This window comes from Tursiops truncatus, chromosome X (genome assembly GCF_011762595.2).
Source record: "Tursiops truncatus isolate mTurTru1 chromosome X, mTurTru1.mat.Y, whole genome shotgun sequence".
Taxonomy (NCBI): Eukaryota; Metazoa; Chordata; class Mammalia; order Artiodactyla; family Delphinidae; genus Tursiops; species Tursiops truncatus.
In genome coordinates this window covers 124,047,011-124,071,963 of record NC_047055.1, presented here as the reverse complement: position 1 = coordinate 124,071,963, position 24,953 = coordinate 124,047,011, and the positions used below count along the sequence as shown (strand labels likewise).

Below are 24,953 nucleotides of genomic sequence, written 5' to 3'. Positions count from 1 at the left end.
CATCCACTGGCTCAACACTGGTTCAACAGAGGCAAGCTCTGTTTCCAGGCTCAGTAAGATCCTTGTAGGCAGGGTTCAGTTCCTTGTAGGCTGGTGGCGTGAGAGTCTCATGTCCTTGCTGGCTCTTGGCTGGAGGCCTTCCTCCGTTCCTCGTCATGGGGGTCTCTCCAATGTGGAAACTCAGCTAATCAAAATCCAGCAAGAAGTAGAGTCTGCTGGAAAGACAGAGGTCATATTCGTTTGCAGCCTCATCACAGAAGTGATGTCACATCACTGTTTTCATCTTCTGTTAGTCAGAACCAAGTTTCAAAGTCCAGCCACATTCATAGGGAGGGGATTATGCAAGATGTGAGTACCAGGAGGGGTGTCATCGGGCCATCTTTTAGTTGGCCTCCCACATCTTCATTTAAAGCTGTGTGACTGTACTTATTAGAGTCTACACAAAATTATAGTCATGCTGCTGATAACTGCAGCTAACAAGTACTGGCACCTACAAGTCCCTTACTGAGTCATAGTGCTAAGTATATCATGTTATCCTCACAATAATCCCCATTTTACAGAAGAAAATGATGACAAAGAGGCTAAGTAAATGTCCTGCGGTTTCACCACTGTGAAGCAGGGGTACCAGGATTGGAACTCATCTGCAGAAGCCACATCTGTCACTTAGTTTAGTGGGTTCATAGAAGATCTCGTTTGGCCTCTTGGAGCCTTGCAGGGATGATTCAGTGTCTCATTCAACCATGAAACCATCACAAGACCATCATGGTGTCGTTTAGCCAATTTTTACCTCATAGGCATTTGTGGAAATGGATTTGGTTGAATTGTCAGTGAATGGCTTTTAGCTGCAAAGGTATTGAAAGACAAAAATACTCCTAACAAGTTACATTTGTCTAGTACTTTATCATTTTGGAAACCCTTTATTTCTTTTTCTTTTTCTTAGCAGGAGGGAAGGGGATATTCTTTTTTTTTCCAGCTCAGTTGAGGTATAATTGACAAATAAAATTGCGTATATTTAAATATGGTGATTTGATATACATATACGTCATGAAGTGGTTCCCACTGTCAAGTTAGTTAACACATTGGTCACCTCACACAGTTAAGACTTTTTTTTATGGATAGAGTGCTTAAGATCTACTGTTTAAGCAGATTTCAAGTATACAATACAGTGTTATTAATTATAGTTACCTTGCTGCACATTACTTCCCAGAACTTATTCATCTTATAACTGGAAGCTTATACCCTTTGAGCAATATCTCCCCATTTCTTCTGTGCCACCGCCCCCCGTCTGCCCGGGGCAACCGCAGTTATACTCTCTGTTTCTATGAGTTGAACTTCCTCTTTTTAGATTCTGCATATGAGTGAGATCATGCGGTATGTGTGCTTCTGTTATTGGCTTATTTCCTTTAGGATAACATCCTCCAGGTTCATCCATATTGTCACAAGTGGCAGCATTTCTTTCTTTTCAAGGCTGAGTAACTTTCCATTGTATCACATTGTCTTTATCCCTTCATCCGTGCGTGGACACCAAGGTTGTCTCTGTGTGTTGACTATTGTGAATAATGCTGTGACGAACATGGGGGTGCGGGGATCTTGGTTTCATGGAGACCCTTTCTTTCCATCTTTTTATGGGAGGTGGGCTCTGTGTCATCAGCTGAAAGTTCTCTGCACTGAAAAAAAAAAAGAAAGAAACAGGCGTTTAGTTGACTGCCCGACCGCAGAGATGGCATCTTGGTGAAATGTGGATGAGTCGCCCACGCGAGGAGGTGGCCCAGGCCTCCTAGTGGCTGGCCTGAGCTGATACGAGACCCTTGACTCTTCATTCTGCCCTCATGCCTCTACTCCCCGACAAAGACAGGCCACCAAAGAGAGCACGCGGGAGACAGGAATGAGAGAGTGAGCTCTAGAAGAGCGCGTTGAATGGTCACATTTCCCTGGTCCGTTATCTTTAGACAAAGGGCGCCGAGTTTGCCTTTGTGAAAAGATCCTTGAGAGACAGAGAGGGGAGACTGAAAGTAGGTCAAGAGAGAAAGGTATGGCTCCAGTTATCCACGCACTGGGGGTGAGGGTCCTTTGATCTGGACTCAGAAAGGCAACTGGCAAGATGACTGTTCGGAGAGCAGAACATCTGATGAAAAGGTGTGGTGGGGAGAGATGGTCCACGTGGACCAGAGACAGATAAGTCACAGGTGAGGCAAGACGAAAAGGAATGCTCGGAGCCTAAGGTCCTCTTCGAAGAGCCTCTTTGAGCTTGTTGCCCACATGCCCAGGAATGCAAGGGCTTCTGTGACCGACGGGGACACGGGATGGCCGAGGAACGTGACCTGTTAGCATTGAAGATGTACTAGTGGGTGCAAAGGAGAAAGTCAGTTGCTCAGATGGGCTGGAGCTTCCAAGTCCCTCCACAGAAGCCAAGCTGCCCGCCTATGACAGCAAAGGGAGTGAGGCGTCACCATGTACATACAGGAGCGAAGGTTTCGCCGATGATTTTACAGATGATGAAGAGGGTGATGGGCCGGCGGTGACTCGGTGGTTCTGCACTGGGGGTGACTTCATGCCCCAGGGGACATGAGGCAGCGTCGGGAGACTTTCTGGTGGCGCAAGTCAGGGTGGGAGGGTGCGCTGCAGACCTCGAGTGAGTGGGTCCAGGGGTCCCGGCACAGCACAGCTCCCATGACAGAGAACCGTCCCGTTCCAAGTGGGCTCCAGGGATGAGGGCCTGCACATCTTTGGGGGCTGGGCTGTCTTTCCACATCCCACTCTAGGTGAGGATCCGTGTGACGGAGAGCAAGGGGGTGCAGTAAAAGAAGAGGACCACGTGAGGGTGGCTGGGTTGGCGTCTGGGTGTCCTCTGGAAGCAGCACCCGTGTTGTTTGCTCCGACGAAACTCTCACGGGATTTCTGCGGCATGTGGCCATCATGCCTCCTGTGGAACCCCACAGCTCCCGTGGGGTTTGCACGTCCCAGGCCCCTTCCCGCCCCCGATGAGTTCCTGATGCCGCAGGTTCTGCTAAGGTTTCCTCTCGTTTCCCTAAGTCCTGAGTTCTCTCGAGGTGAGCGATAGCTCAGGTGTGTGCATCCCTCGGTCTGGCCCCTTGTTCTGGCCCCGAGGACGTTGAACCCCACCCAAGGGGATAGGCCTGAGGATGCTTCTGCCCCCGGCTGCTCAGACGCGGGCAGGTTCTGTCCCTCTCCTGAGTGTTCACTTGGTAGTTCCTACGGGCGACAGAGCAGGAGTTTCAGGTGTGCATCCACCCCCAAAGTCCTCCGGCCCGTCGTTCTTGAAGGGGGTGAAATGCCGGGGCAGGGGGGTGAGTGTGCGTTGGGATGACAGCCATAGAAGGTGGATGGATTTTCCCTCCCCTCCACTGCGTTTGCTGCCACTTACTAACACCCAGAGCCGCCCCAGGCTGTGAACCATGTCTTCCTTGAGCTTGGAAAGGTTTGCATCACGCCCAACTCTACGTGTTTCCCTTTGAAAAGCCGCTACGCCGAAACTCGTGGCTAGTTTTAGAAAGGATTTGACATTGACAATTGGATTGTCCTGAAATGCCCGGTTTTTTTTTTCAGTGTAGAGAACTTTCAGCTGATGACACAGAGCCTGCCTTCCATAAAGAGATGATTGTGTCTTCATTTTTCTAGACAGAGCCTATGTTTTGGTTTGGGGTAGAAAGGAGAGGTCACTGCTATCCAGGGAGAAAGAAGTGTTTGTTTTGGAAACAGACACACAGGACAGAGAGGATACAGTTCTTCGCTACGTGATATCTTAGATGCTTTGCAGCCCATGTCGTCAGGGGTGGCCAGGTCGACAGAACGTCCTCTACTGGGAGGGGGGGGAGGGTCGCAGAGAAGGAGGGTGGGCCGCCTCAGGCCAGCATCCTTCATGTCTCTCTTCCCCTTGCCCTTTGCAGGAAGATGAGGACGCTTTTGCTTCTGCTGCTGTTCATCTATGAGGCCCGGAGCCATGCGGTGTCAACGCCCAACTTCGTCCTGCTGATGGCCGACGACCTTGGCATTGGGGATCCTGGCTGCTATGGAAACAAGACCCTCAGGTTGGGTGACGTGTAAACACAGGGCTCCCTTCACGGGCCGCCGTCCTGGGATGGGCAGCGCATGTTCACAGAGCACAGGCCATGGGGAAACGTTCAGAGCCCCCCAACGGCGCACTTTCCTGTACGACTTTACGTAGACACACACAGGCGTTAGTAGGCAGGTGTGATGACTTATCTATTCGAATCACTGTTGGATGAACTCAGACGGCTCACTGGGAAGGTATTCATCATAATTCTTTCTTCCTCGCCCCCAGTCTGTGGCTTTTTTCCCATCATCATGTTTCCCTCCCTTTGGTTCGCCTCTTCTGTTTTGTCTTCTGTTTTCGGCCTCTGGCTCCGTTCCCATTGGGACCCAATCCATCCCCCCTTGTCAACCCCTCGCTGTCACCTCTGTACCTTCCTTCACCTCTGGGCCAGGCTGTGCTGGATTCTCATGCAGACACACCGGCCGGGGACAGATGTCCTGGGGACACGTGTCACGTTTGATGGTGTCAGAACTTTTCAAGGGCTAGGGGTGACTACAATGGTAGGGAAAACACAGTGGGAACCAGACTCGGACAGAGGAGGGTGTTTTGTTCCCCAGCCCCCCGGTGTAGGGCTCTTGGGTTTAGAGTTAGTCGGTCAGGGTGCAGTGGAATATTGGTCTTAGGGGTGCACTTTCTCTATGTGATCATGGGGAAATGTTGACATAACTGTGGTTCTGTGGAGAGCTTCACCTCACACGTGATGAGCGCAAACAAAATGAAAGGAGAGGGTGGGATTCACCAGAATTTTCTCGGAAGAGCTACAGATAATTAGCTGAAGCTCACAGGGACATGCTGCTGAGTGCCACGGGGTCCGATGTGTGTTCACACCACTCGCTGTAGGTCCTCCTCTTCTGTACAACATGACCGTGCGTCTCAGGACGTCTGTTTCATCGTTATGTGGCACAGCAAACAAAAATGAAGTAAATTACACTTTTTGAGAAGGACCCGGCCTGCAAGAGGCAGCCGAATGTGATGTCACTTCCAACCTGATTCTGTGTGTCAGATGTCACGTGTTATTTTTAAAATGTATGCTGACCTATGATGTTTGTTAGATTTTGTTTAAAGCACGTGCAAGGATAAGATCTGCACTCAGTGTTCTCTTAAAATTTTAATTGACCACGTATGTTTCCTTCCTCACCTTCTGCTTCATTTTGTGAAAAGTTTAGATCTCACTGTTAGGCATTTCAGACATGAACCTTGTGAGTAATTTTTCTTATCGAGGTCACAATTTATTTTTTTTTCATTTTAAGTATCATTTTAAAATACCATATGATATGAGTATTAGATATAATATTAGATATGATATCCCTAAACTTTAGTGAGATAATAGATAACTGTTCCTACTAAGGTGTCTTAATTAAAAAATCACAGTCAAGCCTTTAAGGTTCAGTGTCTGCCAATTATCCAAAAGAAAAAAAGGGTTATAAAATCCTAAGTAAGAATTCATATCAAGAATACCCTAGGGCTTCCCTGGTGGCGCAGTGGTTGGGAGTCCGCCTGCCGATGCAGGGGACATGGGTTCGTGCCCTGGTCCGGGAGGATCCCACATGCCGCGGAGCGGCTGGGCCCCTGAGCCATGGCCGCTGAGCCTGCGCGTCCGGAGCCTGTTGCTCCGCAACGGGAGAGGCCACAACAGTGAGAGGCCCGCGTACCGCAAAAAAAAAAAAAAAAAAAAAAAGAATACCCTAAATCTGCCTTGTCCTCCATCTTAGCATCCAGTTCTTTTATTTATTTTTTTTAATTGAAGTATAGTTGATTACCATGTTGTGTTAGTTTCAGGTGTACGGCACAGTGATTCAGTTTTCTATCAATATATATGTATATATTTATATATATATACTATGTATATATTTAGACATACATTTATATATGTAGATATTCTTTTTTTCCGACTCTTTTCCATTTTCCACTATAGTTTATTACAAGATAAAGAATACAGTTCCCTGTGTCCTACACTAAATCCTTGTTGTTTATCTATTTTATATGTACTAGTCTGTATCTGCTAATCCCAAATTCCAATTTATCACTTCCTCCCCAGTTCTTTCTGAAGGACATTTTCCATTTTACGTTTTATAATATCACACCTCAAAAGAGTCAGATTTTTCAGTGGCCAGTCTAGGCACTAGGGGGATTAAGTCAAATATACAGACAGCCTCAGTGTTCTCAGAATCTTGTAATTTAAGGCCAAAGCAAAGTGGAAATGTTGAGAATTAAAGGCATAAGTTAAACTAATAGATGAGCGAGCAGCTTGACATTACAGTGCAATGCCGTGATCTTCCCCTTCGAGCTATGCATTGTTACAGGACTAGCCTGTGGGCGCTGAACCAGGGAAGCAGTGGCGTCACAACGGAACAAGATACGTGCCCCACGCCACAGGCAGAAGTCTTGGAGGGGAGTGCCGTTAGCCACTCCGTCCCTTTACAGGGAGGAAGCTGCCGTGATGGGGGATAGGGACTGACATCCTACAGATGGAACAGGCCTCTCCCGCAGGACAAGGAGGCCATGGCAGGGTGGGGGGAGTCCCATCTATGCTCAGAACTGAAGTATAGAAGATGAGCAGCCTGGCAGAGAGGCAGGCGCTGGGGCTCCCACTGGAGGATAAGGGATCGTCACTCAGCGTGAACCCAGCCCTGAAGGAACTTCCCCTCTGAATGCATAGGAAGTCTGGCATGATTTCCTAAGGTGATGGACCACACCAGTCCTGGATAAGAGGTGGCAGGATGGCTTGTCCTGCATAAGGCGTCATCCTAGAAGTCAGCCCATAAATGAGTGTTTCTTTAGCGGAAAAAAAAAAAGACACCCAGAGGGTGTGCGTGTCTCACGGCATGTCGTGTTTCCATGTTGCTGTGTCCCTTTTCCCTGGAGTCTGTGACCCCTTTGTTACCGATCCCTGGTAAGTGCACCTGGAGCCCATCGTCCCTTTCCCCGGACGGTGCCGTCACCCTGTTCTCCCTGGGGCCATGTGGAAAGTCGGCAGAGCCTGGTGAGAACTGGTTAGGAGCTTCTCTTTGGCTGTAGTTGGCAAGAGAAGAGTCAGGCTGCTCCCAGAGCTTTCTCGTTTGGGACACGGAGGTAGCTGGTGGGGGGCATAGGTGACGGAGGACAGAGACCTTGACCCTTGCCCCTCCCGCTTCTCAGAGCAGCCCCTTGGAAGGACTTGGCTTCTCTCCTAAATCAGCAGCTCAGAGCCCCCAGGGGGGCATGGGTGGGCCCCTGGAGAGGGCAGACCTGGATGACTTCATCCTCAGTGTGGTTCTGTTGTCACTCTGAGTCTCAGTGCTGTGTCCCCTTCCTTCCCCCGTCCCATCGCAGTTTCCCTGGATAAGTGACAAGCAACTCACTGTACAAAGCCAGAGAGAAAGCTTTCTTTTCAGGGTCACGAGGAATGACCTGAGTCTTTGTTCCAGGACTCCCAATATCGACCGCTTGGCCAGAGGGGGAGTGAAGCTCACGCAGCACCTGGCAGCATCACCCCTGTGCACACCCAGCAGGGCGGCCTTCATGACGGGCCGGTATCCCATCCGCTCAGGTACCCAACGTCCTGGTTCCGTCGCTGCGGCCCTGGTCCACCTCCCAGTCCTAGGGCTTCCCCTGTCCTAATGGTGGGTTTCTCCTGGCTTAGGAATGGCATCTCGGTCCCAAGTGGGAGTTTTCGTCTTCTCCGCCTCTTCGGGAGGACTTCCCCACAGTGAGATTACATTCGCCAAGCTCCTGAAGAATCAAGGCTATTCCACAGCTCTGATAGGTATGGGCAGCTGGTGGGGGGGGGGGGGGGCGGCGGTGCGAGGACCTGGGTGAGTGGGAAATTGGGGAGGGCATGAGAGCAGCCTTCTTGAAGATGAACTGACTGATAGCGTTTGCACAACTGTAAGTAGGGGAGAAATTATTGCAATGCTAAGTTCAAACACCATGCGTCTATATGTGCTATTGGAATGTGTAGATGTGTGTCCTTATATATGTACGTGTGTGTATGTGTGTGGATGGATGATGGATGGTGAAATGGATAACTAATCATGCACACACACAGCATGCAAAACTACACACACACACACACACACACACAAACACACACACCATACTATTGATAAAGGTTTACATTTTACGTTTCAGTACTAAAATTGCGTCTGAATTTTTCTCAGTTGACATTCCCACTGATTTTATCCCCTGGGTAGGAACGAATCCTTCTCCCCTTTCACTTGATAAACTTGGGTCTATGCAGGTCATCAGAGGAACCCTAGAACATCTCATGGGAGCAAAATAACCGGTCTCTTTCCTCCCACATTTTGTCAAACCACCATCACTTTTTCTCTGTATTTAGTGATACAGTCACATTTCAATTTTTTAAATTTATTTATTTTTTTTTTTTGCGGTACGTGGGCCTCTCACTGTTGTGGCCTCTCCCGTTGTGGAGCACAGGCTCCGGACGCGCAGGCTCAGCAGCCAGGGCTCACAGGCCCAGCCGCTCCGCGGCATGTAGGATCTGCCCGGACCGGGGCACGAACCCGCGTCCCCCGCATCGGCAGGCGGACTCTCAACCACTGCGCCACCAGGGAAGCCCTCATTTTTATTCTGTTTTTTTATTTGGCCACACTGCGTGGCATGCGGGATCTTAGTTCCCCGACCAGGGCTCGACCCCGTGTCACCTGCAAGTGGGAGCCCGGAGCCTTAACCACTGGACCTCCAGGAAAGTCCCGGACAGTTCACATTTTATAAGAAGTGTTTATAGGTGTTTACAATAATTACTGAGTTATGAGTATGATTTCCTCATGCCTCAGGGGTAGTTTTTACATATGGATTCATTTCCACTTCTGACATTTCAGGGACAAAATCAAGTTGGTTTTAAGACTTTCCTTTTAAGGAAATGTCTTTAGAAAAAAACACATGTCCCCCAAAAACATTGGTGTTCATCTATGTAGTTTTGTCTCCTGCCTATGAAGTATGTGAGGTGTGTGTCTTTCATTTTATTTGTATTTTTTCCAGTCACTGAATCCCCTCTTGTTTTCTGGTGGAGAGAGTGGTTCCTACCCTACCGTTTTTGGAAACGGAGGTGGAAACGGTAGAATGGTTTTGGCTGATGAATATGCAGAAAGAGGCCGCCTTCCAGCATGCGCAACTCAGAAGCTGACCTTCGTGTCGGGGTGCTCATGGGGACTAAACATGCCACCTGTTTGTTTGTCTGCTCAGGGAAGTGGCACCTTGGCACCAGCTGTCACAACAGAACGGACCTCTGCCACCACCCCTTGAGCCATGGCTTCGACTATTTCCACGGGCTGCCCGTGACCAACCTGCGGGACTGCAAGCCGGGAGAAGGCAGCGTGTTCACCAGGGCCTTAAGGCTGCTGGTCTTCCTCCCCCTGCAGGTCATCGCCATCACGCTGCTGACCCTGGCCGTGCTCAGGTGCCTGGGGCTCATCCAGGTTCCCCCCTGCATCTTCTTCTGCCTCTTCTTCCTGGCCGCCCTGGTCCTCGGCGGCCTGCTGTGCTTCCTGCATTACTTCCGGCCCCTGAACTGCTTCCTCATGAGGAACCGTGACATCACCCAGCAGCCCATGTCCTATGACAACCTCACGCAGAGGCTCACAGCGGACGCGGCCCAGTTCATACAACGGTAGGTATCGCCTCCCAGCCTGATGCTGCCTGGGACACATGTCATATGCTATTTCAGGTGTTTCCATGGAGGTGGAGGAACCGGGGTGGCCTTTTGAGCCATGTTTCCCCTTCTGTGGTTGGGAGATTTCTCCAGCTGGGCGTGTATTGGGCGGTGGGGGGAGTGGGTCGGGAATTGCCATGACCTGGGCTCCCCCCAGAGATGTTTTGCCAGTTTCCCGCACGTCCTCTGCTTATGAGGCCATGCCCCAAAAATGTCTGGGTGACAACAGGGACCTTAAGGCATCACCACGGTCTTTACTCTTCAGGTGTGTGATTAAGAGAGGAAAGGTCATGTGTATTGTTTACTGTAGATGTTATACGACATAAACAACGTGAGGAGATCCGCAATATTCTGGGCACGTTTCCGAGCAGAGCAACTCTGAGAGTCAGCTGGGTGAAGCAGATGATCTCTTGGGAGTCTGTTGGGGCCTCTTGAGTTTGTAGATTTGGTGTTTGCGGTCAGCGAAGGGGGTAGCCATCCACGGAGGGCTTCACAGCAGTCTGTCTCAGGAACACTTGCTGTTAAAAACGAACAAAATTGTTTTGTTGCCTTTAAAAGTTTAGAGGATAGTCCTATAGAGAAAGGTGGGAACGCAGTGTGAAAATCAGATGTTTGGCCTTGGTGGTTGCTTGCCCTGCCCACGAGAGCAGGTCTGTTCAGGCACCAGAGAGTGGAGGAAGCTGGCAACATGGCGTGATGAAGGACATATTGATAATTCGATTCTTAAGAGAAAGGGGAAGATGTTCAGCTGGCCAGCACGCTGGTGAACATCTGTGTCCGTCCGTGATTTTGAACCTGGAGACACTGTGGAGCTATCAGTGCTCACGGTCAGCCTACCCCTCGGCCCGCACGGCCAGAGGCGGCCATAACTTGAACGGACACCCGCCTCGTGGGCGTGGCGCTTGGCGCAGATCTGTCCCTTGTGGGATTGCCTTTGATAGCTCAGTACGTGGTGGCGTAGAAAATTGGATCGTTGGAACTTCCCACAGGTAGACCAAGAAGGGAAGAGGGGAAAAGCTCTTGACTGTAGGTGGAGAACTGTGAGTCCTCAGACTTTGTGTAGGGAGGTGCTGGGGTCCTGGCTGAATCTGAACATTGCCAGTCTTACATTGAGAAATTCCTACGGAGAGTAGTTCTAAGGTAAGGCTTTGCCTCTCCCTGTTAACAAGCTCCCCTAGAGTTCTAAACTCCTGTAGAACACTCTGAGAAATACTAGAGCATCTGTGGGTTTTTGCTGTTAGAGAACGGCACCATCGCTAAGCTGCCTAGATTTTTCTAGAAGGCGGTGCTAACATGATCTACTGCAGAAGCTTCTGAACTTCGTAAGACATACATTTTACACCATCATCCAATGAGATGTCATACACAGATGTTTAACCGAAGCAAAAGTTTCCAGAAAGGATTGATTTCTTCATAGAGTGATCACTTCTGATACTTCCTGATTCCCTTCTGTTTTATTATTTCTTTTTAATTATCTGGTTGTGACACGAAATGAATGTCATGACTCAACAGTGGGTCCCAGTCTGCATGGCAGACAAAGCTTTTACCTCATGGGTGGGCCTTACAGTGTTTTACGAGTAAGAGAACGGCCCTTCCCAGGTACAGTGGCGCTCTGTGGATGGCAGCCCTACCCGTTTAAGCCACAATACAACCGTCTGCTGTTTGGCAAACTTGCGGAAGCAGCGGAACCCTCTCCTGTCCCTGTCCATTGACTAGCAGTCCCTCAGAAACCTGTGGGGAGGGGGTGAATAATAACGCTCCTGATAAAATCACAGGCTTCAGGAGTGATCCTCAACGTCCAGGGTGAGGCACATCTTGACAGCATGTGGTGTTTGGACACAGATGATCGAATCTCTAGGCTATATGAATATTCATATGATTAGGAGGAATTTTAATGGGTTCCTTGGCGTATGACTTTGGGACGGGATCGAAACAAATTTGATTAGCCTAAGGGTATTGAACCTCAACCAGTTCATCTTTGTTTAACTTTAATTTCATTTATTTTTTATTGACGTGTAGTTTATTTACAATGTTGTGTTCCTTTCAGGTGTACAGCAAAGTGATTCTGTTACATATACTATAGATATACTATGTACATATATAAATTCTTTCCCAGATTCTTTTCCATTATAAGTTATCACAAAATATTGAGTAGAGTTCCCTGTGCTCTACAGTAGGTCCTTGTTGTTTATTTGTTTTATGTATAGTAGTGTGTATCTGTTAATTGCAAACTCCTAATTTATCCCTCCTCCTGCCCTTTCCCCTTTGGTAACCGTAAGTCTTTTATGTCTGTGAGTCTGTTTCTGTTTTGCAAATAAGTGCATTTGTATCACTTTTTTAGGTTCCACGTAGAAGTGATGTCATATGGTATTTGTCTTACTCTGTCTGGCTCACTTCACTTAGTATGATAATCTCTAGGTCCATCCATGGTGCTGCAAATAGCATTCTTTCATTCTTTTTTATGGCTGAGTAATATTCCGTTGTATACTTGTACCACATCTTCTTTATCCATTCATCTATTGATGGATACTTAGGTTGCTTCCATGTCTTGGCTGTTGTAAATAGTGCTGCAGTGAACATTGGGGTGCATGTTTCTTTTCAAATTAGCGGTTTCATTTTTTCTGGATATATGCCCAGGAGTGTGATTGCTGGGTCATATGGTAACTCTATTTTTAGCTTTTTAAGGAACCTCCATACTGTTTTCCATAGTGGCTGCATCAACTCGCACTACTGCCAGCAGTGCAGGAGGGCTCCCGGGCTCCCTTTTCTCCACACCCTCTCCACCAATTTTTTTTTTTTTTTTTTTTTTTTTTTTGCGGTACTTGGGCCTCTCAGTGTTGTGGCCTCTCCCGTTGCCGAGCACAAGCTCCAGCCGCGCAGGCTCAGCGGTCATGGCTCCTGACGCGCAGGCTCAGCGGTCATGGTTCCTGACGCGCAGGCTCAGCGGCCATGGCTCACGGGCCCAGCTGCTCCGCGGCATGTGGGATCTTCCCGGACCGCGAACCCGTGTCCCCTGCATCGGCAGGCGGACTCTCAACCACTACGCCACCAGGGAAGCCCTCTCCAGCATTTATTGTTTGTAGACTTTTGGTGATGGCCATTCTGACCGGTGTGAGGTGATACCTCATTGTAGTTTTGATTTGCATTTCTCCAATACTTAGCGGTCCAACCAGTTTATCTGGATTGTAATGGGGTTTCTGCAGTTTTCTTCCAGAACTAGATATTTAGGATGCTCTAGCAACACCATAGTGGGAGGTTATGCTTATTGAATTATTTGAAAAGGGTTTAGTCTTTAAATAGGTGATTCTAATGTAAACGACTATTGCCCACATTGGAGCAATGCATAAATTGGTCAGTATTAGGGACAGTACTACCATGTGTGTACCATGATGTCATTCACACCACAACCTTCTCATATACATTATCTGAAGATTCAAAGATTTTAAACATCTAGGTAAAATCATCCTTGGGTAACATCGTCTTCCTGTGTTACAGGAGATATCTGATTTGCTGAATTGTTATTTTCAGGAATCTAGAGAGAATTGCCTTAATATGGTACCAAAGAATCATAACAGACTGTGACACTATCATATTTATAAAAATTTTTTTCAGGGATCTGAAGACATTTAAATGTGTGTCTCTTTGACCAGAGTGTCCTGAGAAATTTAGGCAGGCCTGACGAGCTCTGTGAGACATGGATTCAGGGCTACTCAGAAGCAGAAGAAGGAAAACCTCATCCAAGCAATAACGGTGTTTGTGAAGTTTATTCAAATGCTCTTGAATCAAAATTTTCCGATTGAAACCAGTGCTTTATTTCAGTGTATTGATCTAAAAACCAGTTTTGGGGTACACAGCTCTCCCTGGGTTCATTTGTCAAAGGTGATGAGGAAAATGATTCAAGCTCTCATTTCTAACATTTATATTCTCTCTCTGAGCCTTGTGGATGAAATGATTTATACTCAGACGTTTGTTCTCGAGATACTAACTTGCGATGTGAAGATACAGATGACAAGGGCATGAGGGGATGATGCTTTATTGGTTTGTGACTGTCTCAGATGACGTCTGCTGAACCAAATTTAGGTACGTGCCCCAGGATTACAAGCAGGTGTTTCCAAGTTGAGGAGAGTGACGGTGTGGAATATATAACTGTGCACTCCACGATCCCTCACCCTAATTTACTCTTTTAGGGATAGAACTTATCTCGGGAAGATGCTTCTACTATTAGAGACCTAGATAATTAGCTCAACACTTGTTCTAAGCTGTACAGTAATTCGAGACAGGTCATCCTAAACACACTTTAATTAGCAAGAAATCCTTGTTGCTCTGACAGGAAAGGAATGACCTGTAGATTTCTTAGAGATACTTAATCCTCCTTATATGCCCTGAATGAAGGGCCCTTCAGTCTTTCCAGCTTTCTCCCTGGTCATGACTCTCATCCATGCTTTGTAAAACAGATCCAGCTTGGGTGCCCAGCTAGGGATGTGTTCAAGTTTTAGCAGATACTGGTTAGATATACGCCAGGCACTGTGGCTATACACGTATTCTTGGTCACGTTTCATACCCGTCACGTCTTACGTGCTACAAAAGGACCCTGGAAGATGGGTGAAGAGATGTCTTCTTGTGGAGGAATTTGAGGCTCAGAACTTTGGAGTGAGAGCAAAAGCCCCACAGGGCATAGTAGATAGCGGGTTAGAACCCATATCTAACTCTCTGTGAGGGCTCTCCTGAGCGGACCATAACAAGCTTGCTGCCTTCCTTGCTGCCACATATACTCTGCAGACTTACCAGTAAGGTTCGAGTGTGGATTATTTGGAAGGAGACTAGGAAATTCAATACCCCTTCTCCAGATGGAAACGTCCGGGTCCCATGCCCCCAAAGGAGAACACACCTGGGAATTCTTAGATAAACTCATGTTCGTAGTACAATCCTTAACCGTGGCAAGCATTCCGAAAAGATAAAGGCTACGTGGTGACGGGTGAATTTAGCAAGTTAATTTTGTTCCCAAGGTAGTTTTTTAGTTCAGGTTGAACTGCATTGAAAAAGGTGCGATGTCAGCGGGTGGAAAGAGATTCACGTTTCCCATCATCCTTCATAGAGAGAGGCGAACCCGGGTCATTTCTGCCATGGCAAGAGCCATATTTGTTGGCCCCTTCCCTCCCTAAAGTCACTGAAACCGGCGTTCCGTTGCTAGAAAAAGCATTTCAGTTGAAAGGAACCACTGTGTGTTTCTCTGCCAGTAAAGACACCCTCACTCTGAAGAAATACTCCAAAGTGGTGACTTTATACAAACCCACGTAATTTGTATAGTTTAGGGTATCCAGTTACTGGATTCATAAATGCATATGAAATCTACCAGGAGTGTTCTGTTCTCCAGGTCCTGGTTTATGGGAGTTGCATTGACATTACACACAGACACACAGACACAGACACACACACACACGTGTGTGTGTGTGTGTGTGTGTGTGTGTGTTTGTAGCTTTAAAGCCTATAATCAAAAGTGAAATCAATGCTAACCATTTTCAGGTAAGCTCATTTTCAGATATTTCTTGTGCTTCATGGAAGTGTCCTTTAGGGTCTACCAGAAAACAAGTCCAAAAGCTGGAGATGACATAGAGTTCTACTTTTCATTGGATTCCCCAGAGTTGTAAGATCCCCTTTTTCTAACTTTACCAAACCCTGATCCCTGACCTCTCCCCACAGGGAAGCCACGTGACATCAGAATTATGGGGAGTATGAGTGACTGCGGGCAGTAACATCCACAGGGAAATGTCCTGCCCTTGGTGGGGAGTCACGGGGAAGAGCCCCCCACCCCAGACCTTTGCTGTAGTCCGCAGTTTTATAGTAAATAAATACGCCTTTGTACAAGCATCGCTTGTGTCCTGGTAACGCCCTCAGACCTGTGACAGCTGATAAACGTATCATCGGATATCTGACCTTTTATCCTGTCCTAGTGCTGTCAGCGTTCTGCACACTCAGGGTCCCGAGATGCACTTACAGGGCACCTCCAGCCTAGCCTTTCACCTTGCCAGCGGGGCTGTGGTCTCAGTGGCAGTGATGAATAGCTGTGATGGGACACAAAGCTTCTTTGAAGCAAAGGAATCATTTCATTAGTTTAAGCCAGAAAAGAATAGGGGCGCCATTGACTTTAGTTCTTGGTGAGAAAAGTACATCAGATGAAAGATGAAGGGCAACACACAGGGAGACACGCGCGTACAGACACGTTCAAAAGTGAAAAGGTTAAATAATCAAAGAATTGTCTTGTTCAGTAAGGGTAGATGCTACTTGATTGGTTTCCTTTTTTTTTTTTTAATATTTATTTATTTATTAGGCTGCGCCAGGTCTTAGTTGCAGCAGGTGGGCTCTTAGTTGAGGCATGTATGTGGGATCTAGTGCCGTGACCAGGGATCAAACCTGGGCTCCCTGCATTGGGAACACGGAGTTTTAACCCCTGGACGACCAGGGAAGTCCCTTGGTTTGTCTTCTGCCTTTCATCGGGCAGCAGGACGTGAATTTAGGAACGGGGAGTGGTTCTTTGGGCGCGCCCCTCCTTCCAGGCTGAGCAAAGCCGCAGGCGGAATGCGGTCCTGGAGGATGCTCGTCTGTAGTCATCCTGGGTCCAGGCCCACGGCATTCCTACCTGAACGGGGTCTGGATAAAGCGCGCTCGGACCTTCCCTTTTTCATCAAACCGCCAGATCTCTTTGGTGCCCCAGGATTATGACCCAAACGGGAATCAGGAGGTGTGAGCTTTGGTACGTCAGGCGTTAAGGCGCAACTACGCCGAGGCCCCGGCTGGCAACGAAATGCGCGCTGGGCGGGATGAGGCTTGGGGCCCGAGAGAACTGGATTTGGTGCAGCCCGTTCGGATGGCTGACTCCTGAGAGCTCCCGCGAGCTGCTGTCCCGAAGGAGTGCGGGTGGTACTCCCAGCATCCCAACGTTCCAGAGAAATCAGAACTACCGATCTGCGTGTGTGCGGGGGACTATTTCGGGAGATTTTTTTAAGTTGGACATTTCTCGATTTTTAAAAATATTGGCCTAGTTTTTAGCATTCGGTCCTGATGTTGAGTGAATTGCTGTGTGCTCCACGTCTTAGAAGGGATCCCCATTATACTCACGTCCCTGGTTCCCTCTGGCGAAGCGTGAGGGTGGTCTGCTCACATCCTGCATGTGCTTCTTTCGTGGATCCAGGCTGGGAGGGAACCTGTAGAATAGATGACCTATCTTTATATCGGGCATCCACCTACTGACAGAGGTATCCCAGACAGGGCAGATTTCCTGGGATGGGGTAACACAGGCAGTCTTGTTTGTTTCCCTTGGAGGGTCCATTCAAGGGGGCACACCCCCATGCTGTTGTACCCCCATCCTTTTAGGGCACTCCTGAGCACCTGGCATGATTACTCAGCCATACTTCCTCTACCTGCTTCCAGGACAAGTCACGATGACCCCTTCGGCGAGGCAGTCCCCACTCATCGCCCACCTGCATTGTCCCCAGAGATAGTCTATGAGGATCCTTGTGTCCACTTAACTGGGCGGGGGGCCTTCTCCCGAGAGGAAGGGGCTCCGTCTAGAAAGCTGAGAGTGGACAGGGCCTCTCGTCAGTTTGTCGTGAGCCTGTCATCTTTGCCAGGGACCAAGCATAGACTTGAAGGAGGGGGACACGAGGAGGAAGAAGACAAGAAACAGAAGCAGGAGGAGAAGAAGCAGCAGAAACAGAAGTGGAAGCAAAAACAGAAGAAGCAGCAAAAACTGAAGAAGCAGCAGAAGCAGAAACAGAAGTAGTTTGGAAATCCGTCTTCTTCCCTAGTGTCAAATCTCCTATTACAACGATTTCCATAGCTTCTTCTTTCCTACTCCCTGAAGCATAAAGAAATTTGACTTTTTTTCCTACAGATGTTCAATACCTCCGGATTAGGATACTTAACGAACGAACGCCAGGTAATTTAAAGCCGGAAGCATCAAAGAATCTTCCCACCACCTGTTCTGGAATGGGGCGTGTGGCTGACCTCAAGCCCTTTGATTGAAGTCCAGCTGTGCGTGGAGGGTTGAGCCCGATGATGGATGGTGTCTCCAGTCGGGCGTCCTCACTGTACCCCACTGTGGGTACAAAGCCATATAATCTATAGGAGTCGCACAGAGTCACAGGCAAGGCTGTCTGTGAAGGATCGTCTCACAGAGAGAGCCCGTCCTGAAGCCTCACAGATGAGGCCATCGTGGGGAAGCTAGGGTGCTTGTGGGGAAGCAGGGGTGCTTGTCAGAGCTGGGGGGATGCCAGCATGACTAAAGTCAGGGCAGCATCACAAATCTCGTTACACAAACCGACTTCCACACCCGGGTATCTATTTCTTTTCCCTCTGTGTTTGTGGGGGGAAAGGCGGCTTTCATGGTTTTCCTGTCTTCGTTTTTATATTGAAGATAGATCTTCGTTTTTCTGTGGTTTTGAAAGTAGCATGTGCTACTTTAAAAAATCAAAGCAGTATAAAAATATAAAGAAGTAGAAAGTTAAAAGTGTTCCCAGGTTTTCCCCCGTCCCAACTAATCGTCATCCTATTAGTGGTATCTTTCAGTTAGCGGTAAAAATCCATACAGTGGGGTTTTTGTTTTAAAAAATGTATTCTGAAGTGTTCAGTGACTCGTTTGGGACCACATGCCGTAGAAAGTGTGCTTTTGAAAGCTCACCAGGTAAGGACACAGGTTACGTCTCTGCCGTCGTCCACTGCTGTATCTGAATAGCACCCAGGGGACAGTGGCTCAGACACCGACGCATTTATGGAAAGCGCACGGCAGGAACTTCTGGAATCTCTGTCTCTCTCTCCAGGAGTGAGTCCTGACCCCTACCAGGTTGAGATTCACTCTCCTTCTCTGTATCCATCCTCTGATGTGCTCCATCGTGGAACTTAAAGCAGCTGAGACCAATTATTGATGGTCTTGTCTGAACTGTGGGCTGCTGATGGCAGGAGCCGGTCCAGCTTAGCTTTATATTTTTAGTGCGTGGAGTCACGTGGGCAGAATAGATGTGAAAGGCCTGGATGGATGAAGGGAACAGCCAGGCGTGTCCATCTCTGTGCGTACAGAGTGGTGGTCACACGGACTCCGGCTGGGTGACTGTTGACAGCGCTACCTGGTTTATGCCTTCGTCTAATCACCAGCATCTGAGGGGTCTCGGGAGGAATGCACAGACGTCCCTAGTTGCATTCCTGTCATTCCCGACGCTGACTCAACTGGGGACACTCGGTGAATAATCAAGGTCAGACTTTGAGAAGAGGAACACGGTATGCAAGACCGTGGCAGACAGAAAAAGTAATAATAATAATGTCATAGCCGTCTTCTTGCCTAGGTTTCACTCACGCGTGGACGGGATGTAAATCTTTTTGACTCTGAGATTGGAGTGATTGCAGGTTGCCGGGAAGGTGCAGAGCTGCCTTCTGTATTGGTAACAAATAGAGGGAAGGCATGTAGCAGCTGAAAGTTCTATCTTTTCACACAGCGTGCGAGACAGTGGCAATAAATTTTCAAGAGAGTTGTTTACTGAAGCAGCTAATAAAAAAGGAGCTAAGCAGTTATGGAGAGATCTCCCTCCCGCCAACTTGCTCCAGCGTCATTTAGTTTTCAAGGTCGTAGAGAGAAGAGAGACCTGGGCCTTCTGAACGAGGGACGATGGCCTTTCCTGCGCTCTTGAAGGATAAAGCTGAGCAAGGGTTCCTCCCCCCACACCAGCGATCAAGCTGTCAGTCACATCTCAGGGTGTGTGCAGGGCAGTAATGGTGGATGTCTGTCCAGCCCACATGCCCGTGCTACACTGATCACACCTCTGTTCCCGGAGGGTAAATCTTCGTGGTTCGGAGTTTGTGCAGCTGGGTACGCTTCCCTAAATGTTCCAGGGTTGGGTTTTGTGTATAAAACCTCAGCAGTCTTCTTGGACACCTGGCACCTTGGCTGGTATCTGTCACGGGCAGTCTACTGGATGCCAAAGAGATTATAGAAAAATAAATCTGTACATAGGGGCGTATTTATAATCAATGCATGAATGGCCCTCTCCCCTTCCACCCAGGGTCCCCCTACATCACAAGACAGAAATCACATCCCGTGGTCATTGATTAAGCCCCAAAGGGGTACCTCTTGGACTCAGCTCACCTGTTCTTCCTGCCCTCTTTATGAAGGATGTTTGTCTTGGGCTCCCTTGTTTGCTTGTTGCCCCCACTTTATCCTTTGTTTTTTCATCCTCACCTCACGTTTTCAAATGCCTTCGTCTCATGATCCCTGTGATTATAAAATGCCGATAATGTTGGTGGCTGCCTCTTTCCTCAGTTTTCTTATTTTTTTTCCAAGCTGTTGGGCGTGCAGTAGCTCATCCTTCTCTGCCAATCACATCCTGCATTTTTTTTTTTTTGTTTTGCGGTACGCGGGCCTCTCACTGCTGTGGCCTCTCCCGTTGCGGAGCACAGGCTCCGGACACGCAGGCTCAGCGGCCATGGCTCACAGGCCCCGCCACTCCGTGGCATGTGGGATCTTCCTGGACCGGGGCATGAACCCGTGTCCCCTGCATCGGCAGGCGGACTCTCAACTGCGCCACCAGGGAAGCCCACATCCTGCATTTTAAGTTATGACCATGTACATGCTTGGGAAATGGAGTTTTTAAGCTTCCTTGTCTATTTTCCTTAATGGTCTAAAGATAAATGGGAGAGCAGAGGAGCCTCAGGTGGCAGTGAAATTGTACCCATTCGTAATGTAACGAATGGGTACATTCGTTATTTTGGGACGAGTATGAAGAGTGAGATTTTATGTTCCTTTTGGGAAATCCAAGCCAGTTTTTAGCGCCCTAATCTGCTTCTTGAGAAGGAGGTACAGTGTATCCAGTTGTGAGGAAACGTGCGCCCAGAATGACTAGGGTGGAAATTGAACAGGCCTCCTGTGTGGCCAAAGTCCATGGTGTCCCATGGCTTAGTCTCACTTCTTTCAGGGTCTTCAAGGGTATGTACCCTTTGAGGTAGCCAAGGGATGCCTTGGGTACACACGCTCATGCAAATATCATCAGATCGGATGACAGCCCCTGTGCATCTGTCTGCACGTGAATATCTCTTCTTTTCTTTCTGAGAGGCAACAGTGAGATTTATACAACAGAGGTGGTGGGTTCTAATTCTCCTGCCTTCAAACTCTAGTTACTGAGAGAAGTGGGGCAAGACACTTATAACCTTTTTTTTTTTTTTTTTTTTTTTTTTGCTATCCTAGTTGTGAAATAATAGCAGTATTTCTTCATTTTATACTCTTGTAAAAGAAAAAAAAAATGTGACAGAATTCATCTCCCAGCGCTGGAAATATAAAACACTATTCAAGTAATCAACAACAAGTTGCTGAATTTGCTGTTTTCAGAGAACAGGAAGTGCCCGACTCACTCATAGTGTGTTCTTTTGTGTTTATTTTCTGTTCCCAAAAGCGAGCGACCTTGAAAGTGTGATACTCAGTAGATGTGAGCAGTTGACCCACAAGTGCGGTAGGAGCTGAAGGAACCCAAGTTGTATTCACATTAGGAAATTGAAAATGAATTTAGAGGCGTGTCATCCATTTATTTATTAAAGGTAAAGTTACGGCATTTGTGAGACCCAGTTGTAAATTTGAAGTGGTTTTGGTTATCATGAGGGGTTAGGTTAGTAAGTAAACACATACAAGCAACGTTGCTTGAATTAAATAGATTCTTCCTTTAGAACCTTTGCTCGTTGTTTGAATTAAATAGATTCTTCCTTTAGAACTTTTGCTCAATGGCCAAGATGTCGAACACAGCGTGTGATTCCTCCAAAACAGCCAGAGACTTTTGACTTAGGTTAGAAGTTTGGAGATATAGATCTACATATATAGGTAGACACACACACAGACACATATGTGTGTGTGTGTGTGTGTATAAAATATTTATACATATATGTGTATATATATTATTTTGTATATATAAAATATATATACACGTATATATATATATTTTTTTTTTACATGAACCACGTTGCATTCATGAGTCCCAAGTAGTTCACTAAAGGTCTGGGTGGTACTTTTGAAGCTGAAAGAGCTAATGCAATATTTCATTGAATAACAGAGGTTTACGGAAGTGATGCTACCTGCCAGGTGTTGTGCTGGTGCCGGAAATCCACAGATGTAGATGACATGCCCCAGCCTGTGGTCTAGTGGGAGAAGGAGAGCATATAAGTGATCCTTGGGGAGACCAGCAGATGCTTTATCAGAAATTACATTCATTCACCCATTAGTGCATTCATTCCCTTCTTCATTTATGCCCTGATAGCCTTCAAAAGGGCACTCACTCAGTATTCCCTTTTAGCCAGAAAGGAATTGCTGATGGTCGCCTGGAATAAGGTATAGGAGAAGGCTATTGCATGAAACTGAAACACAGCAACTGAGTGCATTTCTCAGAGGTCCACTAGATGTCAAGCGGAAGTGATGTGACTAATTGATCCCTTTGAGCAGACTCAGGTGTGAACCCCCAGACCTCCCTACAGTAACCATGCTGCCAGGCAGTTGTCCCAAGGACCACATGTGCACAGTGACTTTTAACGCTCCAGGGACTTATAATGCTCCAGCATCTGTGCTTTCTCAACAGTTCCACCAGACTAGGTTTAGGTGTACTCTGAACTACGAAAAGCTTTTGCAATACCATCCGTCTCTCTCAACTAAAGTATAGATTGAGGCCAGTTCAGAGGATGTTCCATTCAACGTCCAAAATTCAGTATTGACAGTGGAGTGTTCCTGCCAGGAGACTTGTTCTCTAGTAGGAGGTGTGCAACATGACAGCACACGAAGTTGAACTGGCTTTGAACTGTGGATCTAAGTAGTTGACAACTCAAGATAGTGTCCTTACTAGGTAGGAGCGTGTGCGCACGCGCGTGTGTGTTTTCCAGAAAGAATACGGTTTTGTAGGTGCTTCAATTCATATAAATTTCAGAGAGAGAGGGAAGAATAGAATTCAAGAAAAAAGTAGGTCATTCTCCAATACATTTTTTTTTTTCTGAGTTGTCTCTTTGGAGAATATCTCAAGGACGTAGCACATCAGTCTGCTGAACTGTAGAGGGTACAATGATTACCTATGGAGAGAGACTTGCCATCCCCCAAATAAGAGATTCAGTATTCGGCATCATTCAGTGGTGTTTTCTAAATTTTCAAACTGTATCGTGTAATCATAGGTTGATCCTAATCAGAATGGTGGCCATATCTTCTTTATCCATTCATTCGTTGATGGACACTTAGGTTGCTTCCATGTCTTGGCTATTGTGAATAGTGCTGCTATGAACATACGGGAATGGATGAGGAAGCTGTGGTACGTGTATACAATGGAATATTACTCAGCCACTAAAAAGAATGAAATAATGCCATTTGCAGCAACATGGATGGACCTGGAGATTATCATACTAAGTGAAGTAAGTCAGAAAAAGACAAATATTATATGATACTGCTTATACATGAAATCTTAAAAAACTGATACAAATGAACTTATTTACAAAACAGAAGCAGACTCACAGACTTAGAGAACAAACTTATGGTCACCAGTGGGAAAGGGTAGCAGGGAGAGACAGATTGGGAGTTTGGGATTGACACGTACACACTGCCATATTTAAAAGAGATAACCAACAAGGACCTTCTGTATAGCACAGGGAACTCTACTCAGTATCCTGTAATAACCTAAATGGGAAAAGAATTTGAAAAACGACAGATACAGGTATATGGATAACCGAATCACTTTGCTGTATGCCCGAAACTAACACAACGTTGTTAATCAACTATATTCTGATACAAAATAAAAATTTTTGTAAAGTTCACTGCCATTAAGTCGGAGCTGATTTAATTTTCCTCAGTTCGTATGCTGAATCTGATATTATCGTTTGAGACTGAAAATTATACATGCCATCTTTTTTAACCAAGGGAATAAACATTTTCACTTTCAGAATAAAAAACAAGCAAGCGGCAACGGTGGCCAACATGTTTATTTTGCTCTTGGATGTTGGTTTTTTTTTCAGGAACGCTAAGACCCCTTTCCTGCTTGTCCTGGCTTTCCTGCACATGCATACGGCTCTCTTCTCTTCGAAGGACTTTGCCGGCAAAAGTAAACACGGCGCTTATGGAGATGCTGCCGAGGAAATGGATTGGAGTGTCGGTATGTGTCCCTTTATCTTCCAGTCTGTCCTTCAGATGTGACTGAGGCTTTTCCTGCTTCTATCTTACTTCCTCTGAGTTTCCACCTATGTCCCCGATGCCTTTAGAGACAGCACGTGCTTTTTGTTTTTGTGTTTCAAAAACACTAACTGTGAAAGGTAAGCAGAATACAAAACGCATCTCAGCCCCGAGTCCATGCTTGTGTTTACCAATGGATACAGCAGCAAGAGGAGTCTGCGTCTGTGGGCTGGTGATCAAAGAGATGAACGAAGAAAAGGAATCAAAGCATGAATCCTCATCACCACTTATGCTTTTAGCGATTCAATGTGCACAACCCCTTGTCTGTAGCGAAGTTAAGCACAAGGCAGATTCGGGAGGCAGAGGCCTCGCCATGGGCTACGGCCTTGGTGAGTCTCCGTGCAGTAGCCCTGGAGTCTTCCATGGATGCCGCGAGCCCCGCTGTGTTTCCTTCTTCTGCAGCTTGTGTTCTTCTTGCTGCATCTGTGAGGACGGCAGGAATTGCCTTGCTCTCTGTGTCCCTTCTCCCTAAGCAGGTTACCCTGTTTCTGAGAAACGTAGCATGTTTTTCAGAGGTACTGGGAAGCCTTCCTTCTGAGGTTTCCTTTTTAAACGGTGTCTTGCACATGGACGCGAGATCACGGTGACCGTGCTTTCTTCTGCACAGCTAAGCCGTCTCGGGTCTATTGCACAGAGTGTGGAGGAAGCCAGAGTATGTGGGTTAAGCAAAGGGATGGAAAATCAGTGGGTTCTGAACTTTGCATTCAATTCCTATCTATCCCAGAGATGTCTCTTATGGTGACATTGCTCGCTCCATCTGGACAAAATTGGACAGAATTGAGCAAATGGCACCCGTGAACAGGTTGCTTAAGATTTTTGCATATTTCCTTTCTTTTCCTTTCCTCCCCCCACCCCTCGCCCCTCTTGTTCTTCCTTCCTTTTCTCTTTATGCCCTGGATTGATAGTTTTTTCATCGAGATGTTTTGGAGGTGTTTGAACATGGCCGCAGAGTTTCTTGGTTGGTTTGTATTAAAAGCAAACTGAGCGTGATTCGGTCACCAACG

General features: G+C 47.2%; 1 protein-coding gene across 6 annotated transcripts in view; it reads left to right on the top strand.

The window, feature by feature from the left end:
* LOC117310372 (steryl-sulfatase-like) overlaps positions 1-24,953 on the top strand; it is a 184,525-nt gene that overhangs the window by 91,196 nt on the left and 68,376 nt on the right. For all 6 annotated transcript variants that reach the window (XM_073799015.1, XM_073799013.1, XM_033849899.2 and 3 more), the window contains 5 exons: positions 3,909-4,049; positions 7,483-7,604; positions 7,698-7,820; positions 9,260-9,683; positions 23,736-23,872. In XM_073799015.1, coding sequence (XP_073655116.1) covers positions 3,913-4,049; positions 7,483-7,604; positions 7,698-7,820; positions 9,260-9,683; positions 23,736-23,872 — 943 coding nt within the window. In that variant the 5' untranslated portion in view covers positions 3,909-3,912. The remainder of the gene's footprint in view (positions 1-3,908; positions 4,050-7,482; positions 7,605-7,697; positions 7,821-9,259; positions 9,684-23,735; positions 23,873-24,953) is intronic.